The 20,257-nt window shown below is 45.9% G+C and overlaps 1 protein-coding gene across 7 annotated transcripts in view; it reads left to right on the forward strand.

The window, feature by feature from the left end:
* C20H3orf20 (chromosome 20 C3orf20 homolog) overlaps positions 1-19,703 on the forward strand; it is a 77,483-nt gene extending 57,780 nt beyond the window's left edge. For all 7 annotated transcript variants that reach the window (XM_049097584.1, XM_025449041.3, XM_049097585.1 and 4 more), the window contains 5 exons: positions 9,199-9,502; positions 11,658-11,765; positions 13,086-13,228; positions 18,665-18,799; positions 19,479-19,703. In XM_049097584.1, the coding sequence (XP_048953541.1) occupies positions 9,199-9,502; positions 11,658-11,765; positions 13,086-13,228; positions 18,665-18,799; positions 19,479-19,575 (787 nt within the window). In that variant the 3' untranslated portion in view covers positions 19,576-19,703. The remainder of the gene's footprint in view (positions 1-9,198; positions 9,503-11,657; positions 11,766-13,085; positions 13,229-18,664; positions 18,800-19,478) is intronic.
* Positions 19,704-20,257: the final 554 nt, after the last annotated feature.

Consider the following 20,257-nt stretch of genomic DNA (forward strand, 5'->3'; position numbering starts at 1 on the left):
TAAATTTTTGATCAGGTGTATTTCTTACCTCCATTTTGTTTATGTCTCTTGCTGTGATTTTGTCCTATTCTTTCATTTGGGACTTATTCCTCTGTCTCTTTATTCTAACTCTTTGTTACAATGTGTTAGGAAAGTCAGCTACATCTCTTGCTCTTGAAAGTAGTAGCCTTATGAAGGAGAGGTCCTACCCTATAGTACCCTGCTGAGCAGTGGTCCCTATTCACCAGAACTGGCACTTTAGGCCTGTTTTGTATATGTGTTCTGTGGACGCTGCTGTTGTGGCCAAGCCACTTTTGCCTTCAGTCCACGCATCTACATGGCCCTCTTTACCTGTTGTAAGCAGAGTTTGATTCCTGTGCTGTTAATGGATTAGTGGGGCCTCCTTGGGCTTGAGGTAAGTCAGACCAGGTGTTTTCCAGAGATGCCATAGCACTAATGTACAGGATGCTTTCCTTGTGTTGTCCCCTGAGAAGCTTTTGTTGGTGGGCGGGCCTGTAGTCAGACCAGATGTCTGCTCCCAGCCTACTGCTAGACCACATTTGGACTGGTGTGTGTGGCTATCTTCCCCTCTCCCTGGGGCAATAGTCACTTTGGAGTGGTACTGGGCCTTGTTGGGGCTACTTACAAGTTGCCAGACTTGTGGCATCACTTTGGATGGGCTCCAGCCAAGGGTGTATTGGAGAAGGCCTGTCTGAAGGATAACACAGGAGTGGAACATGTGTTAACAAGGTCTGAGAAGGTTTGCGGTGGGAGGAGACCTGAAGCCCCTCGAAACCATGGCCTGCCAGGTTGGAGGAGATGTATCCACAGAAGTGTGTGGGGTAGGGTGCACTGTTAGCAAATAACAAATGTCAGCATGTTGGCACTGTGCTGGTTGTAGGTATCTGTGTGTCTAGGCTGGGGGTAGGGGAGGAAGATGGCACTGGCCGGCTCCTTTGTTCCTAGAGAAGTCTCCCAATAATGCCTGCCCCTTTAGCACACACTCTGAGATTCGTAGACAGATCTCCCTTCCATATATCCTACGCAGTTTTCAAATGTCTGCTTCTCTGCTGTATTTCCATGGGGCTATTCGTTGCGTTGTCTCTTTAGGGACAGGGACTCAGTTTCCTATTGCCCTCCCAGTTCTCCCAGAAGTGAGCCCACTGATTTTTAAAGTTCCAGGTGTTAAGCCCCACTGGTTGTAAGAACTCACGAAATTTGGCCCATCTGGTTTTCAAAGCCAAATATTATGGGGAGTCATCTTCCCTGTGTGGGTTCCCTGTGACTGGGGTGCCTGATGTGAGGGTCTATTTCTTTCCCCCTCTCTGCTCCTACAGTGTCTCTCCTTCCCAGAGCAATTTTGCAGATGGTTTTAGTTCCTGACCATGTTTCCACTCTTCCTATCCTCTTTGATGGCCTCTTCTTCACATTTAGCTGTGGAGAATCTATCCTGTCACTCTTCAGGTTGTTTTCTGAGTCTGTTACATCTATTTACACTGATGTGGGTGTTATCTAGTTGTATCTGTGGGACAGATGAGCTCAGGGTCCTCCTACTCTCTTCTCTTCTGCATTTCTTTTATTGTAAGTGAAGTCAAGCATCTTTTCATAATTTCTTTTTTCAATTTTTTAAATTGTAGTGTAAAATACATATAAAATAAAATTTATCACCCTTTCATATTTAAGTATATTTATTTCATGGTATTAAATACATTCATAATGTTATGTGACCATCATCTCCAGAACTATTTTCTGCTTATAAAACTGAAACTCTGTCCCCACTAAACACTAGCCCTCAATTTTCTGCCCCCCAGCCTCTGGCAATGACCAATCTACTTGGTTTTTGTGACTTTGATTATTCTAAGTCCTTTATGTAAGTGGAATCATACAGTATTTTTGTGTGTGTGACTGGCTCATTTTACTTAGCATAATGTCTTCCAGGTTCATCTATGTTGTAGCGTGTGTCAGAATTTCCTTCCCTTTTAAGGGCTGCATAGTAGTCCATAGTACACATAGACCACTTTTGTTTATTCATTTATCTGTTGATAGACACATGGGTTACTTCCACATGTCAGCTGTTGTGAGTGATGCTGACTCTGCTTCTCCTGCTCAGTGGTGTCTTTGGTCAGCAGGTGTTCTCCTGTGTCTCTATTTTTTTTTTTTTTAGCTTGACCTTATTGAAGCTGGCCATTTCCTTCATATCAAGTTAGTCTGCCATTTTATTAAAGTGATCCATGAAATTCTGTTCCAAGCCTGGTACCTGGTACTCCCATCCACATTGCTGCAGTTAGAGACTGTTCTTTCCCATTTTTAATCAAGTTCTTGTTATTTTGTTGATTTTAGGAGTTTAAAGAAAATATTCTGGATATTAAGCTCTTATCACATATATAATTTGTAAATATATTTTCCTGTTCTATGGGTTGTCTTTTTACTCTATTGATAGTATCTTTTGATGCACAAGATTTTTGTTTTCATAAAGTGCAATTTTTTGTCTATTTTTTCTCATGTTACCTGTGCCTTTGCTGTCATATCCTTGAAATCATTGCCAAACCCAATGTAAAGCATATATCCAATGTTTTCTTCTAAGAATTATATTATTTTAGGTTATTGATCCATTTGGAGTTAATCTTTGCTTAAGGTGTCCAACTTCATTCTTTTGCATATGGAAATCCAACTTTGCCAGCACTTTTGAAAAAAATTGCACTTTCCCTATTGAATGAATGGTCTTGGCAACCTTGTCAAAAATCATTTGACCATATAATGTAAGGGCTTATTTCTATGCTCTCTATTCTATTCTATTGGTCTATATGTCTGCCGTTATACAAATATCACACCAGTTTGATAACTGTAGTTTTATAGGAAGTTTTGAAATCAGGATGTGTGAGAACTCCAACTTTGTTCTTCTTTTTCAAGATAGTTTAAGCTATTCATGGCCCCCTACAGTTCATATGAATTTGAGGGTTGGCTGTTGCATTTCAGAAAGAAAGGCTGTTGATATTTTGATAAGAAGCACATTAAATCTGCAGCTGATTTGGGATAGTACTGCCAGCTAACAATATTAAGTCTTTCAATGTAAGAACATGGGATGCCTTCCATTTATTTATGTCTTAAAATTTCTTTCAAAAAAAAAAAAAAGAGGGATCCCTGGGTGGCGCAGCGGTTTAGCGCCTGCCTTTGGCCCAGGGCGCGATCCTGGAGACCCCGGATCGAGTCCCACGTCGGGCTCCCGGTGCATGGAGCCTGCTTCTCCCTCTGCCTGTGTCTCTGCCTCTCTCTCTCTCTCTCTCTGTATGACTATCATAAATAAATAAAAATTAAAAAAAAATAACTGAGGGGTTTAATTCATTATTTAAAAAAAGAGAGAGAGAGAGAGAGAGAAGGAAACAAACCATAAGAAACTCTTAATAATAGAGAACAAACTGAGGGTTGATGGAGGGAGATGTGTGGCAGATGGGCTAGATCGGTGACGAGTATTAACGAGGGCACTTGTTATGCTGAACACTGGGTATCGTATGTAAATGATGAATCACTGAATTCAACTCCTGAAAACCATATTGCACTGTATGTAAAATAACTAGAATTTAAATAAAAGTTAAAAAGAAAAACAAAACAAAATAAAACTATTTCTTTCAATGTTTTGTAGTATTCATTGTGTGAGTCTTTCACTTTCTTGGTTACATTTATTTCTGAGTATTTTATCCTTTTTGATGCTATTATAAGTGAAATTATTTTCTTAATTTCTTTTCAGATTGTTCTTCACTAGTGTATAGAAATATAACTGACTCATGCCTGTTAAGCTTTTATCTTGACATTTTACTGAATTTGTTTATTAGTTCTTATTGTGTGTGTGTGTGTGTGTGTGTGTGTGTGTGTTTATTCCTTAGGATTTTCCATAGATAATCATAGTATCTGTGAATGGAAATAGTTTTACTTCTTTTCAATTTAGATGGCTTTTATTTCTTTTTCTTGTCTAATTGCTCTAGCTAGAACTTCTAGTACAATATTGAATAGAAATGGTGAAGGTGAGCATCCTTGTCTTATTTTTGATCTCTAAGAGGTAAAGCTTTCAATCTTTTACCGTTGGGTATGATATTCTTGTTGAGTGTTTCATAAATGCCTTTCACCATGTTGAGGAAGTTCCCTTCTAATCCTAGTTTGTTGAACTAGGGTGTTAGAATTGTCAGATGTTTTTTCTCCATCAATTGAGAGGATCTTGTGGGTTTTATATAAGGAGATGTATTACTCTGATTGATTTTCATAAGTTGAACCACCCTTATGTTTCTTGGGCAAATCCTGCTTAGGCATGGTGTATAATCCTTTTAATATGCTGTTGGTTTGGCTGGCTATTATTTATTTCATTGAGAATTTTTACATCTATATTCATAATGGATATCCACTTGTAGTCTTTTCTTTTCTTGTCTTTGGCTTTGGTATCAGAGTAATGCTGGCCTCATAGAATGAGTTAGGAAGTGTTCTTTCCTGTTCTATTTTTTAGAATTTGAGGACAACTGGTGTTAGTTATCCAAGTGTTTGGTAGAATTAAAAAGTGAAACCATATGGTCCTGGGCTTTTCTTTGTTGGAAAGTTTTTTTGATTTCTGATTCAGTCTTTTTACTTGTTAGAGGTCTTCAGTCAGTTTTCATAGTTTGTGCATTTCTAGGAATTGATCCATTTCTTTTAGGTCTAATTGGTTCATGTAGAGTTCACAATAACTTCTTATAATCCTTTTTAGTTTTGTAAGATCAGTAGTAATGTCTCACTTTCATATTTTTTTTAGTAATTTGAGTCTTCCCTCTTTTTTCTTAATCTAACTAAAGATTAGTCAACTTTGTTGATCTTTTCAGAGAGCCAACATTTTGTTTGTTGTTTTTCTATATTGCCTTCTATTTTCTATTTTATTTTAAAAAATATTTTATTTATTTATTCATGAGAGACACAAAGAGAGAGGCAGAGACATAGGCAGAGGGAGAAGCAGGCTCCTTGAGGGAAGCCCAATGTGGGACTCAATCCCAAGACCCCGGGACCATGCCCTGAGCCAGAGGCAGATGCTCAACTACTGAGCCACCCAGGCGTCCCTATTTTCTATTTTCTTTATCTTGACTCTACTGAGAATGACTTCCTTCCCTCTCCTTGCTTTGGGTTTAGATTATTCTTGTTTTCCTAGCGTAAAGTTTTATTAGGTTATTGATTGGAGCTCCTTCTCTCTTAATACTATACATCTCCCTTTGAGTACTCTTCTCAATGTATACCATAGGCTTTGGTATTTGGGGTTGTTTTATTTTCTTTCTTTCTTTTTTTTTAAGATTTATTTTATGATAGACATAGAGAGAGAGAGAGAGGCAGAGACACAGGAGGAGGGAGAATCAGGCTCCATGCCGGGAGCCGGTCGTGGGACTCGATCCCAGGACTCCAGGATCGCGCCCTGGGCCAAACGCAGGCGCTAAACCGCTGAGCCACCCAGGGATCCCCAGTTGTTTTGTTTTCTTTAATATCAAAGTATTTTCTAATTTTTCTTGTGATTCCTTCTTTGATCCATTGTTTAAGAATGTATTGCTTAATTTCCACATGAGTTTTACAAATTTCCTTCTGTTACTGATTTCTAGTTTTATTCCACTGTTGTTGGAGAAAATATTTTGTATGATTTCATTATTTTTTAATTTATTGGGACTTTCTGATGGGTGAATATATAATTTATACTGGAGAATGTTCCATGTGTACTTGAGAAGAATGTATATTTTGCTATAGTTGAGTTAAATTATCTATACATGTCTTTTAGGTTAATGTGGTTTACAGTGTTCTTTAAATTGTGTATTTTCTTGTTTATCTTCTCTCTAGTTGTTTGATTCATTATTGAAAATAGGGTGTTGACATCCTCAACTAGACTTAGAGGAGAATTTTCTGTTTCTCCCTTCAATCTCTCCATTTTTGCATCATTTATTTAGAGGTTGTATTGTCATATTGTATATATATATAATATATTCATAATTGTTGTATTTCTAGTGAGAGTGACCCTGTTCTTAATATATAATGCCTTATTTATCTCCTGAAATAACTTTTTTTCTTAAAGTATATCTTTGTCTGGTATTAGTTTAGCCACCCTTGTTCATTTTTGGTTACTATTTGCTTGGAGTTTGTTTCTATCTTTTTACTTGCAACCTAGTTGTATCTTTGAGTCTCCTATAGAGAGCATTTACTTAGATCATGAGTTGTTTTTTCTTTTCCATCCTGCCAATCTCTGGTTTTTGGTGAAGATTTTAATCCATTTACATATAAAAGTAATTACTATTAAAGGACTTACTTCTCCCATTTTATTATTGGTTTTCCATAAATCTTATATTTTGTTCCTCAATTCATCCATTGTTGACTTTTTCTTTTGTTTCTTCTTTTTATGTATGTTAGTGTGTGGTGTGATGCTTAATTTTGTTCGAACTTGACTAGGCTAAGGGGAAGATGGTATTTGGGGATGTGTCTATGAATGTGTTTCTGGAAGAGATTAGCATTTGATTCAGTAGACTGAGTAAAGAGATCCATCTTTACCAATGGGGGTGGGCATTATCCAATCCACTGAGAGCCTGAATAAAACAAAACAAAACAAAACAAAAAACTAAGGAAATGTGAATTCCTTCTCTCTTTTCCTGAGCTGGAAAGTCCATTTCTTCCTGCCCTTGGCTATCAGAGCTCCTGGTTCTTGAGTCTTTGGACTCTAGGACTTATACAGCAGCCTCCTGGTTCTTGGGCCTTTGGCCTACGCCTAGGAATTACACCATGGCTCCTTTGGTTCTCAGGCCTTTGGACTCAGATTAAATCAAACTACTGGATTTCCTGGCTTTCCAGCTTATAGACAGCAGATTGTGAGGCTTCTTGGCCTCTATAATCACATGAACCAACTCCTGTAATACATTTTCTCTGATATATCTTTCTATATATCCTATCGTATCTATATATCCTATCAATATATCCTATATATCCTATCTATATATCCTATTGCTTCTGTTTCTAGAGAGCCCTAATTAATACATACAGTTTTTTTTTTTTAAGATTTTACTTGTTTTATTTTAGGTGAGAGAGAGAAAGAAAGAGTGTGAGTGGTGGGGGGAGGAGCAGAGAGAGAGCGACCATGAGATCATGACCTGAACCAAAATCAAGAGTCAGATACTTAACCAACTGAGTCACCCAAAACATACAATTTTGATTCCCTTATTTCTTTTTATGTATAGTTTTTAGTTATTTTCTTGGTAGTTAGTCTAGGGATTACAATAACAATCTAGCTTGAATTAATACAAACTTAGCTTCAAAAGTGTACAAAATCTCAGCTCCTATAGAAACTCAGCCTTCTGCCATGTTGTTGTCAAAAACTACATTTTATGCATCTTGATTTTGTTTTTTATTTCTTCATATAGTTTCAAGCTACTGTCTAGTATTTTTCCATTTCAATTTAAAGGCACTTTAGCATTTCTTTTGCAGCAGGTCTACTAATGACAAACTCCTTCAGCTTTTATCTTGATTTCTCTCTTATTTTTGAAGGATAAATTTGCTCAATATAGAATTCTTTGTTGGAAAGGTTTTTTCTTTTACTACTTTAAATATGTCATTCTGCTGCCTTCCAGCCTCCATGATTTTTTTTATTTTTTATTTTTATTTTTATTTTTATTTTTTTTATGATAGTCACAGAGAGAGAGGCAGAGACACAGGCAGAGGGAGAAGCAGGCTCCATGCACCGGGAACCCGACATGGGACTCGATCCTGGGTCTCCAGGATCGCGCCCTGGGCCAAAGGCAGGCACCAAACTGCTGTGCCACCCAGGGATCCCGAGCCTCCATGATTTTTGATGAGAAATTGGCTGTTAATCTTATTGAGGATCACTTTTATATGATTAACCACGTTTGCTGCTTTCAAGATTCTCTTGTTTTTCACTTTCAACAATTGTATTATAATATGTCTCACTGTGGATATCTTTGAATTTGTCTTACCTAGAGATTGTTGAGCTTCTTAGAGATATATAAATTTGAAGAGTTTTGGCAATTATTCCTTCAAATATTCTTTCTGCTCCTTTCTTTCTTGTCTTTCTGGAATTCCTATTGTGTGTATCTTGGCATTCTTGCTGGTGTCCCATGTGAAACTAGCCTCTATTAATTTGTTGTTGTTTTCTCTTTCTGTTCCTCAGACTGGGTAATCCTAATTGGTCTGTCTTCAAGTTTACTGATTCCTTTTCCTGACTGTTCAGATCTGCTGTTGAATTTTTCATTTCATTTATTGTACTTTCAACTTTAAAATTTCTAGTTTATTTTATGCTTTTTATTTCTTCATGATATTCCCTATTTGGTAGGACATTGTTTTCCTTGTTTCTTTTAGTTATTCATTCCTAGTTTCCTTAGTACTTTGGGCATAATTAGGACAGCTGATTTAAAGATCTTTATCTAGTAAGTCCAATAGCTGGATTTCCTCAGGGATAGTTTTTATTCATTTCTTGAGGGCTAAGGGATGCAATTCCAAATAGAACAGTTAGAGAAGGCCACCGTGAGAAGGTGACATTTGCACAAAAACATAAAGGAGATGGGAAGGAAAGTGAGTTGTGTGGCTGCCCAGGGGAAGAGCCAGGCAGGCAGAAGGAACAGCAAAAACAAAGGCCCTGAGGCTGGAGATAAACAGGCTAGAGCAGCTGAGCACAATAAGCAAAGGTGACAATATTGGAGAGTAAGAGAGGGCAAGGGGCTGAGGAAGGAGGCCAGATCATGTAGAGCCTGGAAGGCACCATAGGGACTTAGGCTTTTATTCTGTGAAGTATGGAACACCACTGGAGGGTTTCAAAGAGAATAGTGACATGACATGAACCCTGCCAGCCAGGATCCCTGTCTGGTGTATGCAGAATAGATTGAAGAGGGGCCAGGGAAGGAAACAGCGTGCCATTAGGAGGCCATTGCAGGCATCCAGGCAAGAAATGATGGTGGCTTGGGCCATGTCAGTAGGAGTGGGGTGGGAGGGGGTTGTTTCAGGAAAGTGGTCGGATTCTAGATCATTCTTGGATATAGAGCAGACCAGCTTACTGATAGATTGAATGGGATGTGGGGTGTCAGAGAAAGAAAAGGGTTTCAAGTTGACTCCACACTTTTTGTTGGATGGATGAAGGAGTCACCAGTTCTGCACCTGAGAACCCTGAGGCACATAGAGGTTAGGGCCTGAGCCCGGCCCACTGAGCACTGGCCCACTTGTTCCTCATTGCAGAAGGAAGGCTCGAGAGGGGCGCAGCCCCACCAGGTGGGCGGCCTCAACTTCTGACTGCCCACTGGTGCTGCGGAAGCTCATTCACAAGGAAGACATTCGGGCTGGCTGTAAGTGCATGGTGAAGGCACCCCTGGTAACTGATGTGGAGCTAGAGCGCTTCCTGTCTGCACCCCGTGACCCCAGCCAGGTCCTGGTGTTCGGCATAGTCTCAAGCCAGAGCCCCACCAGTACTGCACAGCTCCAGTGGCTGCTCGACACACTCTACAGTCACCGGCAGAAGGGCCGAGCCTCACCCTGTATCCAGGTTGGTCCTGGGCCCAGCTGAGGAGGCCCCAGGGTCTTGGCATCAAGAGCCCTGTGGGGGAGACCCCCCACAGAGGCTCTAGGACTGGCTGAGCATCTGGCTGAGAGATTGCCCTTCGACCTCAGCACGTGGGCCCTCTTTCACTTCCTTTTCTCCTCGGAGCCTTTGCACACGCTCTTCCACACACTGTCTGTCTTATTTTGCCTGTCTTTTCTCCCTCTGATTCATCCTCCTGTCCTGAGATGGATGTCACCACATCGAAGCAAGTGCTTTTTCTGACCTTGAGAACTTTTCTGCCATTTTCATGTACAGCACTCACCATAGCTTGTGGTTATGTATTTGTGTGAGTACTTAGAGCAGAGATGGGCTCACAAATATTCATAGACTGTGACCGAGGACCTACTGTGTGCTGGCCCCATGCCAGGCCCCAGAGGGGCTCCCAGCATGATGGGGCAGCAGTTATAGCAGCCCTGAACAAGGCCATGAAGGGCCAGCTCTGGAGTGGGGAACGGGGCCTGCCACCTCCAGAGAGTCAGTGAGAATCTCCCAGGTTAAGAGGGTTTGTGCAGATGGGTGAATGTTCCCTTCAGAGGCAGCAGCCTGTGCAAAGGTGGTCGGAAAAAGAGGTGCTTAAGGTCCTTGTTCACTGTGGTTGAAGTCTCAAGGATCTGTCCATCAGGGGCACGTTGAAAGCCCCCTGGTCCTGTCCTGGCCACAGGGTCATTCCTGAGTCTCAACATCATCCTTAGCCAGTAGCCATCCCTAGCAGGGTTAACACAGTGCAAGGGTGGCCCCGTCCCCACCCCAACCAGAGCAGAGGATGCCACATAAGCATGTCAGCTTTGTGTCCATCTGGTGACTTCCATCAAATCCTCTCATCCTGTGCCCTCTCTTATCCTCTATCTGCCCCTTCTCCCTTTACTGCAGTCCCAATTCCAAGTTTTTGTGTTTTCCCTGGGACACCTTCTCCATTCTCCTCCCAGGAGTGTGGCCTCCCTGACCCCGTGTGTCCACCTTTGTGCCTGCACTCTGCCCAGTGCCAGGAGCTTAATGTCAGAACCCTTCTGACCAGACACCAAAGCCTTTTTACTAGTCTTGTACATCAAAGCTGTGTATGTTTTCTGGAGTTAACCCCAATTTACATAAATGTAGTGAACACTTACTGAGTCCTGCTCTGTGCTTATTCATGTATAGACAGATAGGATCCCTGCCCACATGGGAACTTAAGGTAACCAAAGTCCCTCCTAATTGTTCATTAATAATTCTCTGTAAGCATAGGATGCATGGCAGTCCAGCCCAGCTGTGAGCAGCATGAGTGGGGACAGGGCCTGATCTGAAGTGGTTGAATCTGTTGGAGGAATGGGTGGTGGGATTTGAGGGGTGCAGAGGACAGATCTGGAGGAAGGTGTCAGGTTTCACAGGGACTCTGACATCAGCATCAGTGTGTGATTAAGGCAGAAATGTTCCCTAACATGGTCTTGCTGTGAAAGCTAGAACACCAGATACAGTTCTGGATTTCTCATTTTAAGTTGAAATATCAGGCAGAACAGCTGGAGACACCTGGGATAAAAAAAATAGATAAAACCAGAAAACAATATTCGTTAGCCATTTTAATGGATTTGTAGCATCCAGAAGAAAAGAGGGGAAAGAGACAAGCTTTACTCTGGATTGAGAAGGTCTTACCTTGAGATGTAGGTTTGATTCAGGTCCTGGCCCTGGATTTAATGGATTTAGGGTGGTGTCCAGAGGGGCAGCCAGCAATGGGTAGAGGGTGGAGGAACCCTGCAAATGGACACATCCATGAATATGGTATACCTTCAAATCTCTAGCAGGGCTTCTCCCAGGCAGAAGGGACATTCAAGTCCTGCAGACCCTCAAGGGTGGGGCTAGTGGCTGTCATGTGGTGGGAGGCAGTCATCTCCATGACAGCCCTCACCAGAAGAAGGCCCTAGATGGACCCAGATGCCCAAACGCTCATGGCAATGGTCATGGGAGGTGTGTGTGCCAGGGCTGAAGAGTCCATTGAACAAAAGTTAGGGGGAAGTGTTAAATGGAGCTCCGGGACTCCATGGGAACCTGACCAGCCTGACAATGCAAGAATCTGAGTGCATCCTCTTGGCATAGGATTGATGGGCATTTACTTCTGTCTTGGCAGTGCCAGCATGACCCCTACCGCCTGCTGCGGTATGATCTGGACAGCCCCCTGCAGAGGGAACCACCCCTACTGGTGAAGAAGTATGCTGTGGTGCAGGGGATGATTCTGGTGAGCAAGGCCCAGGGGCACCAACTGCCAACTGCCTGCCAATATTGTCTCCTACAGCCTTACTTGTGGACTCACAGTTATGGGAGCAGAGAGGAGAGAGAGTCTGTGGGATCTGAGGAACAGGGACAGAAAGCCTGGCTGAGACTTACTCAGCACATAGAGCCAGGGCTGGAGTCCAGTCTCCTATTCCCAGCCTGACCCCATGCATCCCTCAGCCTGGAAGGCTCAAGGGATTGGGGGACAGCTAACCTAGAGAACCAAATTGTCTTTATCTGTTTTTACTGTTTTGTTTTGTTTTAAAGATTTATTTATTTATTGGAGAGAAAGAGCGTGAGCAGGGTGAGGGGTGGTGGGAGAGGGAGAGAGAATCCTCAAGCAGACACCCCGTTGAGCATGGAGCCCCATGCAGGGCTCAATCTCAGGACCCTGAGATCATGACCTAAGTAAAAATCAAGCATCAGACATTTAACTGACTGAGCCACCCAGGGTGCCCTCTTCTTCATCTGTTTTTAAATAACTTTTTACTAAAAACAGGACATTGTAAAAAATAAAAAGTAAATATATATATTCATTGTAGAAAATCTAGAATATACAATTTACAAAATAATTACTTCCCCATATTACCCAGATTGTCTCATTTGTTCATGTAACAAGTATGTGCCAGGCACCTGCTAGATCCAGCACTATTGGAAGTGCCAGGGCACAACCATGCTAACATTCTGGCCTCTGGCTTTTTCAGTCTTTTTTCTGACTTTGGGGTCCAGGTTTTTAAATTGTGATTTTAACCACTGCATAAGAATCTTTCATTTGATTTCTCTACCTGTGAGTCTTTTGTTGGACATTTATGTTATTTCTATTTTGTTTGGGGGGGGGTACATAACAAATAACATTATAATGGATATCCTTGCACAGAAACCCTTGGACAGTTGTCTACTTGCTGGAGACTGAATATAGAGGTTGGGGATTCAGAGAGCAGTAGGACAAGAGCCCTACCCTCCAAAGGCTCCCATCCTATTGAGCCAGCTGGCTGTATGCGGGTGTGATAGAGCCCTCTAAGCAGGAAGAAACCCTTCTGGCCGCAGGGCCCTGGAACACTTGTGTGTGAAGTGGCATCTGAGGAGGTGGGCAAGCAGGGGGCAAAGGTTAGGATGGTGGGGATGCCCTCCTTGGGAACAGGCTGGGTGGCTTAGGGAGGGCCCGGCACCAACAGAGAGAGACTTGGCTCCTGGCACAAGCTCTGAGAGCCCAGGGCACTGTCCTGAGATTCAGTGCTGGTGTGCTGCGGGCCTCTTTCACTGCATCCTTCCTGTCCATTGACAGATGTTTGCTGGGGGGAAGCTTCTTTTTGGAGGCTGTGTTTTGAATGGATATGGCTTCAGCAAGCAGAATCTGCTGAAACAGATCTTCCAGGCTCGACAAGACTGCAAGATGGGCTACTTCCTGCCAGACAACTACAAATTTAGGTAAAACAGGAAAAACTTGGGATGCAGGGCAGGCACGGGGTGGGAGGAGACGTTGCTATAGGAGGGACACTGGTGGGAACAGAAGCTGGCAGCAAGCAGAAGACTTTGCAGGTGACAAGGGGGATTGAGGCCGTGCTGTTGGTTTCTTTGGGATACAAGTTGGGGGAAGCTCCCTCTTAGAGAGTGGGGGACATGGTATGGTTTGCACAATGCTGGTTTCTGTGGGGAAATAATGAAGACAGGTTTGTGTAGGGATCCTAGGGACACCTCCACCTTCTGTTCCATTACACCCCACCCCATCCTGTGTGTAATCCCAGTGCTGCTTCTGTTTACCAGCAGGGCCACATAGACAAGGGTCCCTCATGAAGTGAGGCCAGGCTCTTGTGAAGGGAAGTGGGGTGGTGCTGCCTTACCACTGCCTCTTGGCCACTGAGTGCTGGCTTTTCAACCAGGTGATGCTCATCTATTGAGCACCTCCCAGGCCCGGCTTGGGTGAGGTGAACAGAGGTAGGTCTCTTGGCTCAAGAAGCGTGGAGCCTTGCCCAGGGAAAGAACCCACAGTTTACGACATTGCTGGAGGCTGTGTTAAGAGTGGATTCTGGAATGCCTGCGCTGTACTGTGGGTCAGGAGTCCCATGACAAGGTGGGAGCCCCAACTCTGCTCTTTGTAAGCCGGGGGACCATTTGCCTCCCTAATCCTCATTGTCCTCACCTTTAAAATGAGAATGTTAAGTCCCACCTCTTAGGAAAGTGTGTTTGCTGAGGTGTCGTATACCATGAAGTGAGGAGCAAATTCACATAAAAAACATCACCTGCCTGCACACATTGGATGCCTGGGCCCGCACTCCCCAGTGCGCCAAGTTTGAGCCATGCCAGAATGTCGGCCTGACCCTAAAGAAGTTCCTCTGGGATGAACCATAGAGGTCACTCCCTGAGCCCTGCATCTGGACCGTTTAATAGAGAAGGGATCCCAAGGACCCTGTGGACATCGGGCAGGGCAGATGCAGCCAGGTACAGAGAAGAAAGTCACCAAGACCCCACAGCCTGAGACTCAAGGAGGGCTTGGGGGTCCTTCAAGACCAACTAGCTCATTGACAGTCCCAGGGAAAAAGTGAAATGGAGGTTCTGGGTCTGCTCAGGTTCAAGAAAGTACTATACCAAAAACAGGTGATGGGGAGGATGACATCCAGGAGGCCCATACTGAAGATGAACCAAGGCCACTGGAAGGTGCCAAAGACAGCAAGCAGAGGCTTTTTCAGAGACATTTAACAGACAAGGTGCTGGGGGGTAGGAGCAGGTCATAGATGGGGAGCGGAAGATGCCAAAAGCTAGTTACCAGAACATGTAGCTCTTTATCAGGCTTCCACTGTCCTTAAAAGGACCACTTACCCTCTGCCTCAGCTACTTTGTCTATTAGGCAAGAATGAGCATGGTTTGCAATGTGTTGGGTTGTGAGGATTAGGTGAGTCAGGTATGTGTGAAATTCTGGCATCACTAACATCAATTGCGAGGTTACAAATTACAATTGTTAGTCCTGCTACTATTATTGAAGTGAATTCTAGGCTCCTAATTTGTTGTACGCAAGGGTCCTGAAAGGACCTCATGCTTACAACAGATTTCAGTAAGTTTTTGAGAAATGGTGGGAAAGAATCAACAAGCGACACAGACACAAACACGCAGACACACACACTGACACACAGACACACAGAGACACACACAGACAAAAACACAGACTCACGCGCGCATGCACGGACAGGGTGTTTGGAAGGGGAAAGGGGAGGATTCCTGAGACTATAAATCAGTAGGACTCCTCTTAATTCTGGAATGGCCTATTAGGTTGGCAGTTTGGAAGCACTTAGAGAAAAAAGGGAATGGAATTCTACAAGCAAATGTTGCCATAACAACAGTTCTCTTATCTACATCTGTGAAGCGAACCACCACCTCAAGCTTGATGATATAAAACCACACAGCCATTTGTATTATTGTCTTGAAGGTCGGAGGCCTGGCTGGGCCCAGCGAGGTAGGGCCTGCTTGGGGTCGCTCCTGTGGTCGAGTCAGAAGATAACCGGAGCTGGAGTCATTTCTTCCTTGCCAGAGATAGACTTTGAATCCGCCCGGTTTTGTACAGCTACAGTGGGAGGATTTGAGGCCGGAAGGTGAGAGGAAGGGGAGACAGGTCTGCAGAGTAAATGCAGGCAGGTGGGCAGAGCGGAGGGCAGATCCCGCCACAGAGACAGCCCTCGTCTGGGCTCGAGTCTGTGAGGCTCCCGTGGAGAAGCAGGGTTCTGAGCAGGAAGAGGAGCTGGGTCTGACTGTGGCCAGTGAAGGAGCTTGGCTGCCCAGGGATGGGGGGCTCCCCACGGAGGCCTCCCAAGCCCCAGCAGAGGATGGGGTGGGTGCCCACTGCTGAGTAGCCTGCTTGTGACAGAGCAGAAGGGTGGGGGCAGGCCCGGCCCAGGACAACTGCCCGGAGATTCATGCGGGCCTGAAGAGCCAGCTCTGCCCTGAGGAGCAGACATGGGTTCGGAAGGAGCTGCGGGTCTCTGTGCACCTGTTAAGCTGTGCCAGCCCAGAGGGCCGGGTGTCCTGCATCTCATGCCGCACCTCCCTCCTCTTTGTGTCCTTTGCTCAGCCCCAGGGCCCAGCACATAGAACCCCTTGGGACATTTCCGCTGAATGATGATCTAGAGCTGATCTTATCCCTGGGAGGTAGAGGTCAGGTTAGACTGAGGAAGGGCTGGTTGCCAGAGTGTCCACTGATGAGCAGCCGCCATGGTCATCCGGCCACCCCTCCTCTACCTTCAGGAATGGGAGGCTCCTCTCCTCAGAAGCAGATTCCTGCTTTTTTTTTTTTTTTTAAGATTTTATTTATTTATTCATGAGAGACACACAGAGAGAGGCAGAGACACAGGCAGAGAGAGAAGCAGGCTCCATGCAGGAAGCCTGATGTGGGACTCGATCCTGAGACTCCAGGATCACTCCCTGGGCCGAAGGCAGGCGCCAAACCGCCGAGCCACCCAGGGATCCCCACAGCCCCTGCTTTTAACCTAAATGTCATGCCACTCATTCGTTTCTGAGCAACTACTGCGTGACTGGCCTCATGCTCAGCCCTGGGGATTCAGAAGTGAACACGATCTCCATATGCTTTACCTTCAATGATCCAAAGATGCAGAAATTGATTTTTAAAAAAATGAGTGAAGAGCACTGATCATTAGAGGAATGCAAGCCAAAACCACAGTGAAATACTACCTTATACCCATTAGGATGGCCACTCTCCAAAAAACAAAAATGGCAAGTTTTGGCGAGGCTGTGGAGACATTGGAACCCGCGTGAACTACTGGTGGGAATGGAATGTGACATAGTGCAAGCTGCTATGGAAAACAGTCTGGGAGTTCCTCAAACAGTTAAAAATAGAATTATGAGCCAACAATTTCACTTGTGGGTAGATACCTGAAAGAGTTGAAAGCAGAGTTTCGACGAGGTATTTAGTACACCTGTGTTCATGCAGTATTATTCATAAGATCCAAGAAGTGGAAGCAACCCAAGTGCCCATCCAGGGATGAACTGATAAACTGTGGTCTGTGCATATGGTGGAATATTGCTCAGCCTTAAAAAGGAAGGAAATTCTGACACGCGACAACATGGATGCACCTCAAGGACGCTATGCTCAGTGAGATGAGCCAGTCACAAGGGGACAAACACTGCACGGTCCTACTTGCATGAGGACCCTAGAGGAGTCAAACACAGAGACGGCAAGTAGGGTGGTGTTACCAGGGGCTGGGGAGGAGAGGGAGCACTGAATTAGTGCTTCATGGGGACAGAGTTTCAGCTCGGGAAGGTGAAGAAGTCTGGAGGTAGATGGAGTGATCCGCAGCAATGTGAATGTACTTAACGCCACAAAGTGGGCGCTGAAGAACGGGTACATTTTATGTTTTATACTTTTAACCACAACTTAAAAGTGGGGGTGGGGGGAGGGATGCTCTGTAGGTGCTAACAGCTGAGGGAGGGGGAAGGGGAGGCGCTGTTTTCCCGTTCCTGAGCTCCAGGCCTGACTGGGTCCCCAAAGCCCACCCTCCATGCTCTGGTAACACCAGGCCCCACTCCCCATCAGCCCCGGCCCAGGCAGAGGAGAGCGTCCCCAGCTGCCAGAATGTTTCGTTTGCCAACACAGCCCAGGCCTGATGGAGGGCCTCCCTGCACAGCACGGCCGATACTCCCCGTCCTGGTCACCATGACTCTCACACCATGTAACCTGCTATTGGCAGCTCCCACCTAGGGCTCCTTTTCCGGTGCCCCACTCGGCTGGACTCCCATTTCTTCATTTACCTGTGCTTTGAGTTCCTAGGAAATGCTGAGCTGTGACTGTCCCCCCGGGGGGGGGGGGGAACAGGCAGGTAAGAGCAGCTTGGGTGGGGGCACAGGGAGCTCTTTGCACCACCGTGGTGCTCAGAAGGTCTCACGAGACGCACTCCCACAATCTACTTTCCCGCCACCTCTGTCCAACAGGAGAGCCCAGTCCACACCTCCATTTTTCATTTTTCTATGACAGAGGCCCTCCTCTCCCCTCCGCTGCTTGTCTCTTGTCCCTGAAATGCCCTGTCCTCAGGCAAGTGGCATAACAGGGACTCAATAAATATGAAGAAATAATGAATAAAAGGGCCTGTCCTGTCTCTGTATTCATTAGTTTCCTAAGACCCCTGCAACAGTTCCTCAGACTGAATGGCTGACACTGGAATGTACTGTCTCCTGGTTCTGGCGGCCAGAGACAGAGGTGTGGGCAGGCCTCACTTCTTCTGAGGGCTCAGAGGAAGGACTTGCCCCAGGCTGGTCTCCTGGCTTCTGGTACTGCCTGGCTTGTGGCAGCGTTATTCCTCCAGGCTTCACGTGGTATTCCCCCATCTGTGTGTCTGTGTCCACCTTGTCCCCTTTTTCATAAGGACACCAGGTATGTTGAGTTAGAGGTCCACCCTACTCTGGTATGACATCCTCTTAACTCATGACATCTGCAATGACCCTACTTTATTTCCAAATAAGGTCATATTCTGGGGTAGAGGGGATTTGGGGAGGGGGACACGATCTGCCCATAAGACTATACATGATGGCTTCTTTCCTTGGCCTCCTATGCTCTCTCCTGTGCCCACCTTGTGGCGCCCCCGGCACCCCCACAGGCCTTTTTGGTGGTCAGTGCTGGGTGCACAAGGGTCACTGACACAGAGTTAGGATGATCCCCTCCTCAAACAGAAGCCAGAGAAGCCGACCTCTGGGGAGTCTCTGGATCTCCAGTGGTCAGGCTCTCCCTTTACCCACCCTGGGGAGTCTCCTCTCTCTCAGAACTGGAATGTTAGCTGGCAGTGCCAAGCGAGAGCTGCTGACTCCGGGCTCCCTCTGGCTGTGCCTCTGCTGAACCTTGCCCTCCTTTCCCTGCCTCCCCTACAGCCTTTCAACCTATATCCCGGGCCCGGAAGACCCTGACTCAGCCAAGAAGGCGATATCAGAAGACATCCAAGGAAGCTTTTCCTCGTTGGCCCTGGAGGACAAGCTGGAGGAGTCCCCTCCTGAGGCTGAGAAGAAGTAGGTGGCCACCCTGGCCTGGGGGCTGCGGGGCCCTCCTGTGATCAACAGAATGGGCGTGGCTCACAGCAGGGCCCCTGGCTCTGCCATAGGCCACAGAGTTCATGTGGGGCTAAGTGGCTAAGTGGCTAAGTGGCAAGTCACTTCCCCCCCACCCTCCCACAGCACCCCACCCCCCGGGCCATCCCTGACATCTGACTCACTTAAACAACTGCCCAGGTCCAGCTGGACATCAAGCCTGTTCCCTGGAGCTACTGGCAGTGGTCTGGGTGGTGGAGACTGAGGCCTCTTGTAGACTTTGTGGTGAAACCCTACAACCCAGACCATCAGTCTGAGAAGGGTGGAGGCTGCCTGCTGTCTCCCTGCAAGGAACTTTCTAGACCTGTCAAAAGTCCACTAATGTGGCCATATTAACTGAAGCGAATTATGTATTCTGCAAGCACGTGAAAATCACACAATTCTTATGAAGATAGAAAAGCAAAATTATGAGCACCTAGAAAGGTCACAGGTGCCTCTGGGACCCCAGGTTGGAGCAATACCCAGAGAGCCTCAGCTGTGCAAGGCGGAGGGCCAGGCCCACTTCGGCTCGGGCCAGGCCAGGGCAGGGCTCTTAGCTCTGTCCACACCAGTTCTCTCCACCCATTTCCCAGCATTTGCTTCTCTCTATTTTGATTTTTAGAATGAAACCACCTGAAGTGGACCTGCCTACTCTCAGCAAAACCAGGAGGGGCAGTAAGAAGGTGGCTTCCTGGAAAAAACAGTCCTCCAAGAAATGATGCTGCCCCTATGGCTATCCAGGGCTCCAAGCCTGGACACAGCTCCTCTCACAGCCACCACAGCCCTGCCTCCAAAGTCTCCCACCCACTTTCTCTGAGCCTCTGCATAATAAATAAGTGTGTCTCCAGCATCTGGGTGAGGCCATGGGGTAGGCTGGCTCCTACAAGGACCCTCCCCCGCCAAGTCCTGTTCTAGGCTGAGTCCTTGGAAACTTGGTTCCTCGGACCTAGAGCTTCCTCTGTGGCCAGTTAAATCAGCCAGAGAACCCCCCATTCCCAAGGAAATGGATGTCTCACTCCAAGGGGGCCAAGCCAAAGGGTCTATTAACCCTGGGGAGGTCTCGGATGGAACTAAATTGTGCCCCCCTACCCTTAACTGGGTGTAAAGGGCTTTGCTTCAGGCCCAGGTGGAAAAGAGGGGGTGGGAGAGAAGAGGGAGGAGAGGGACAGAGAAGGAGAGGAGGAAGAGCAGAGAGAATAGATGGGGGGAGAGATGGAGAGCCACTCAGGAGAGGGCAGGGAGAGGACTGAGGGAGGAGGAAACTAGGGAAGAGGGAGAATTAGGGGCAGGTGGAATGAGAGGGAAGGGAGCATGGAACAGGCTGGAGAAGATGGTGACAGGCCACTCCTGGGGGCCCTCTGGTGGCACCCAGAAAGCCAGAGCCCTGTGCACCACCACCAC

Source organism: Canis lupus, chromosome 20, assembly GCF_003254725.2.
Source record: "Canis lupus dingo isolate Sandy chromosome 20, ASM325472v2, whole genome shotgun sequence".
NCBI classification, from domain to species: Eukaryota; Metazoa; Chordata; class Mammalia; order Carnivora; family Canidae; genus Canis; species Canis lupus.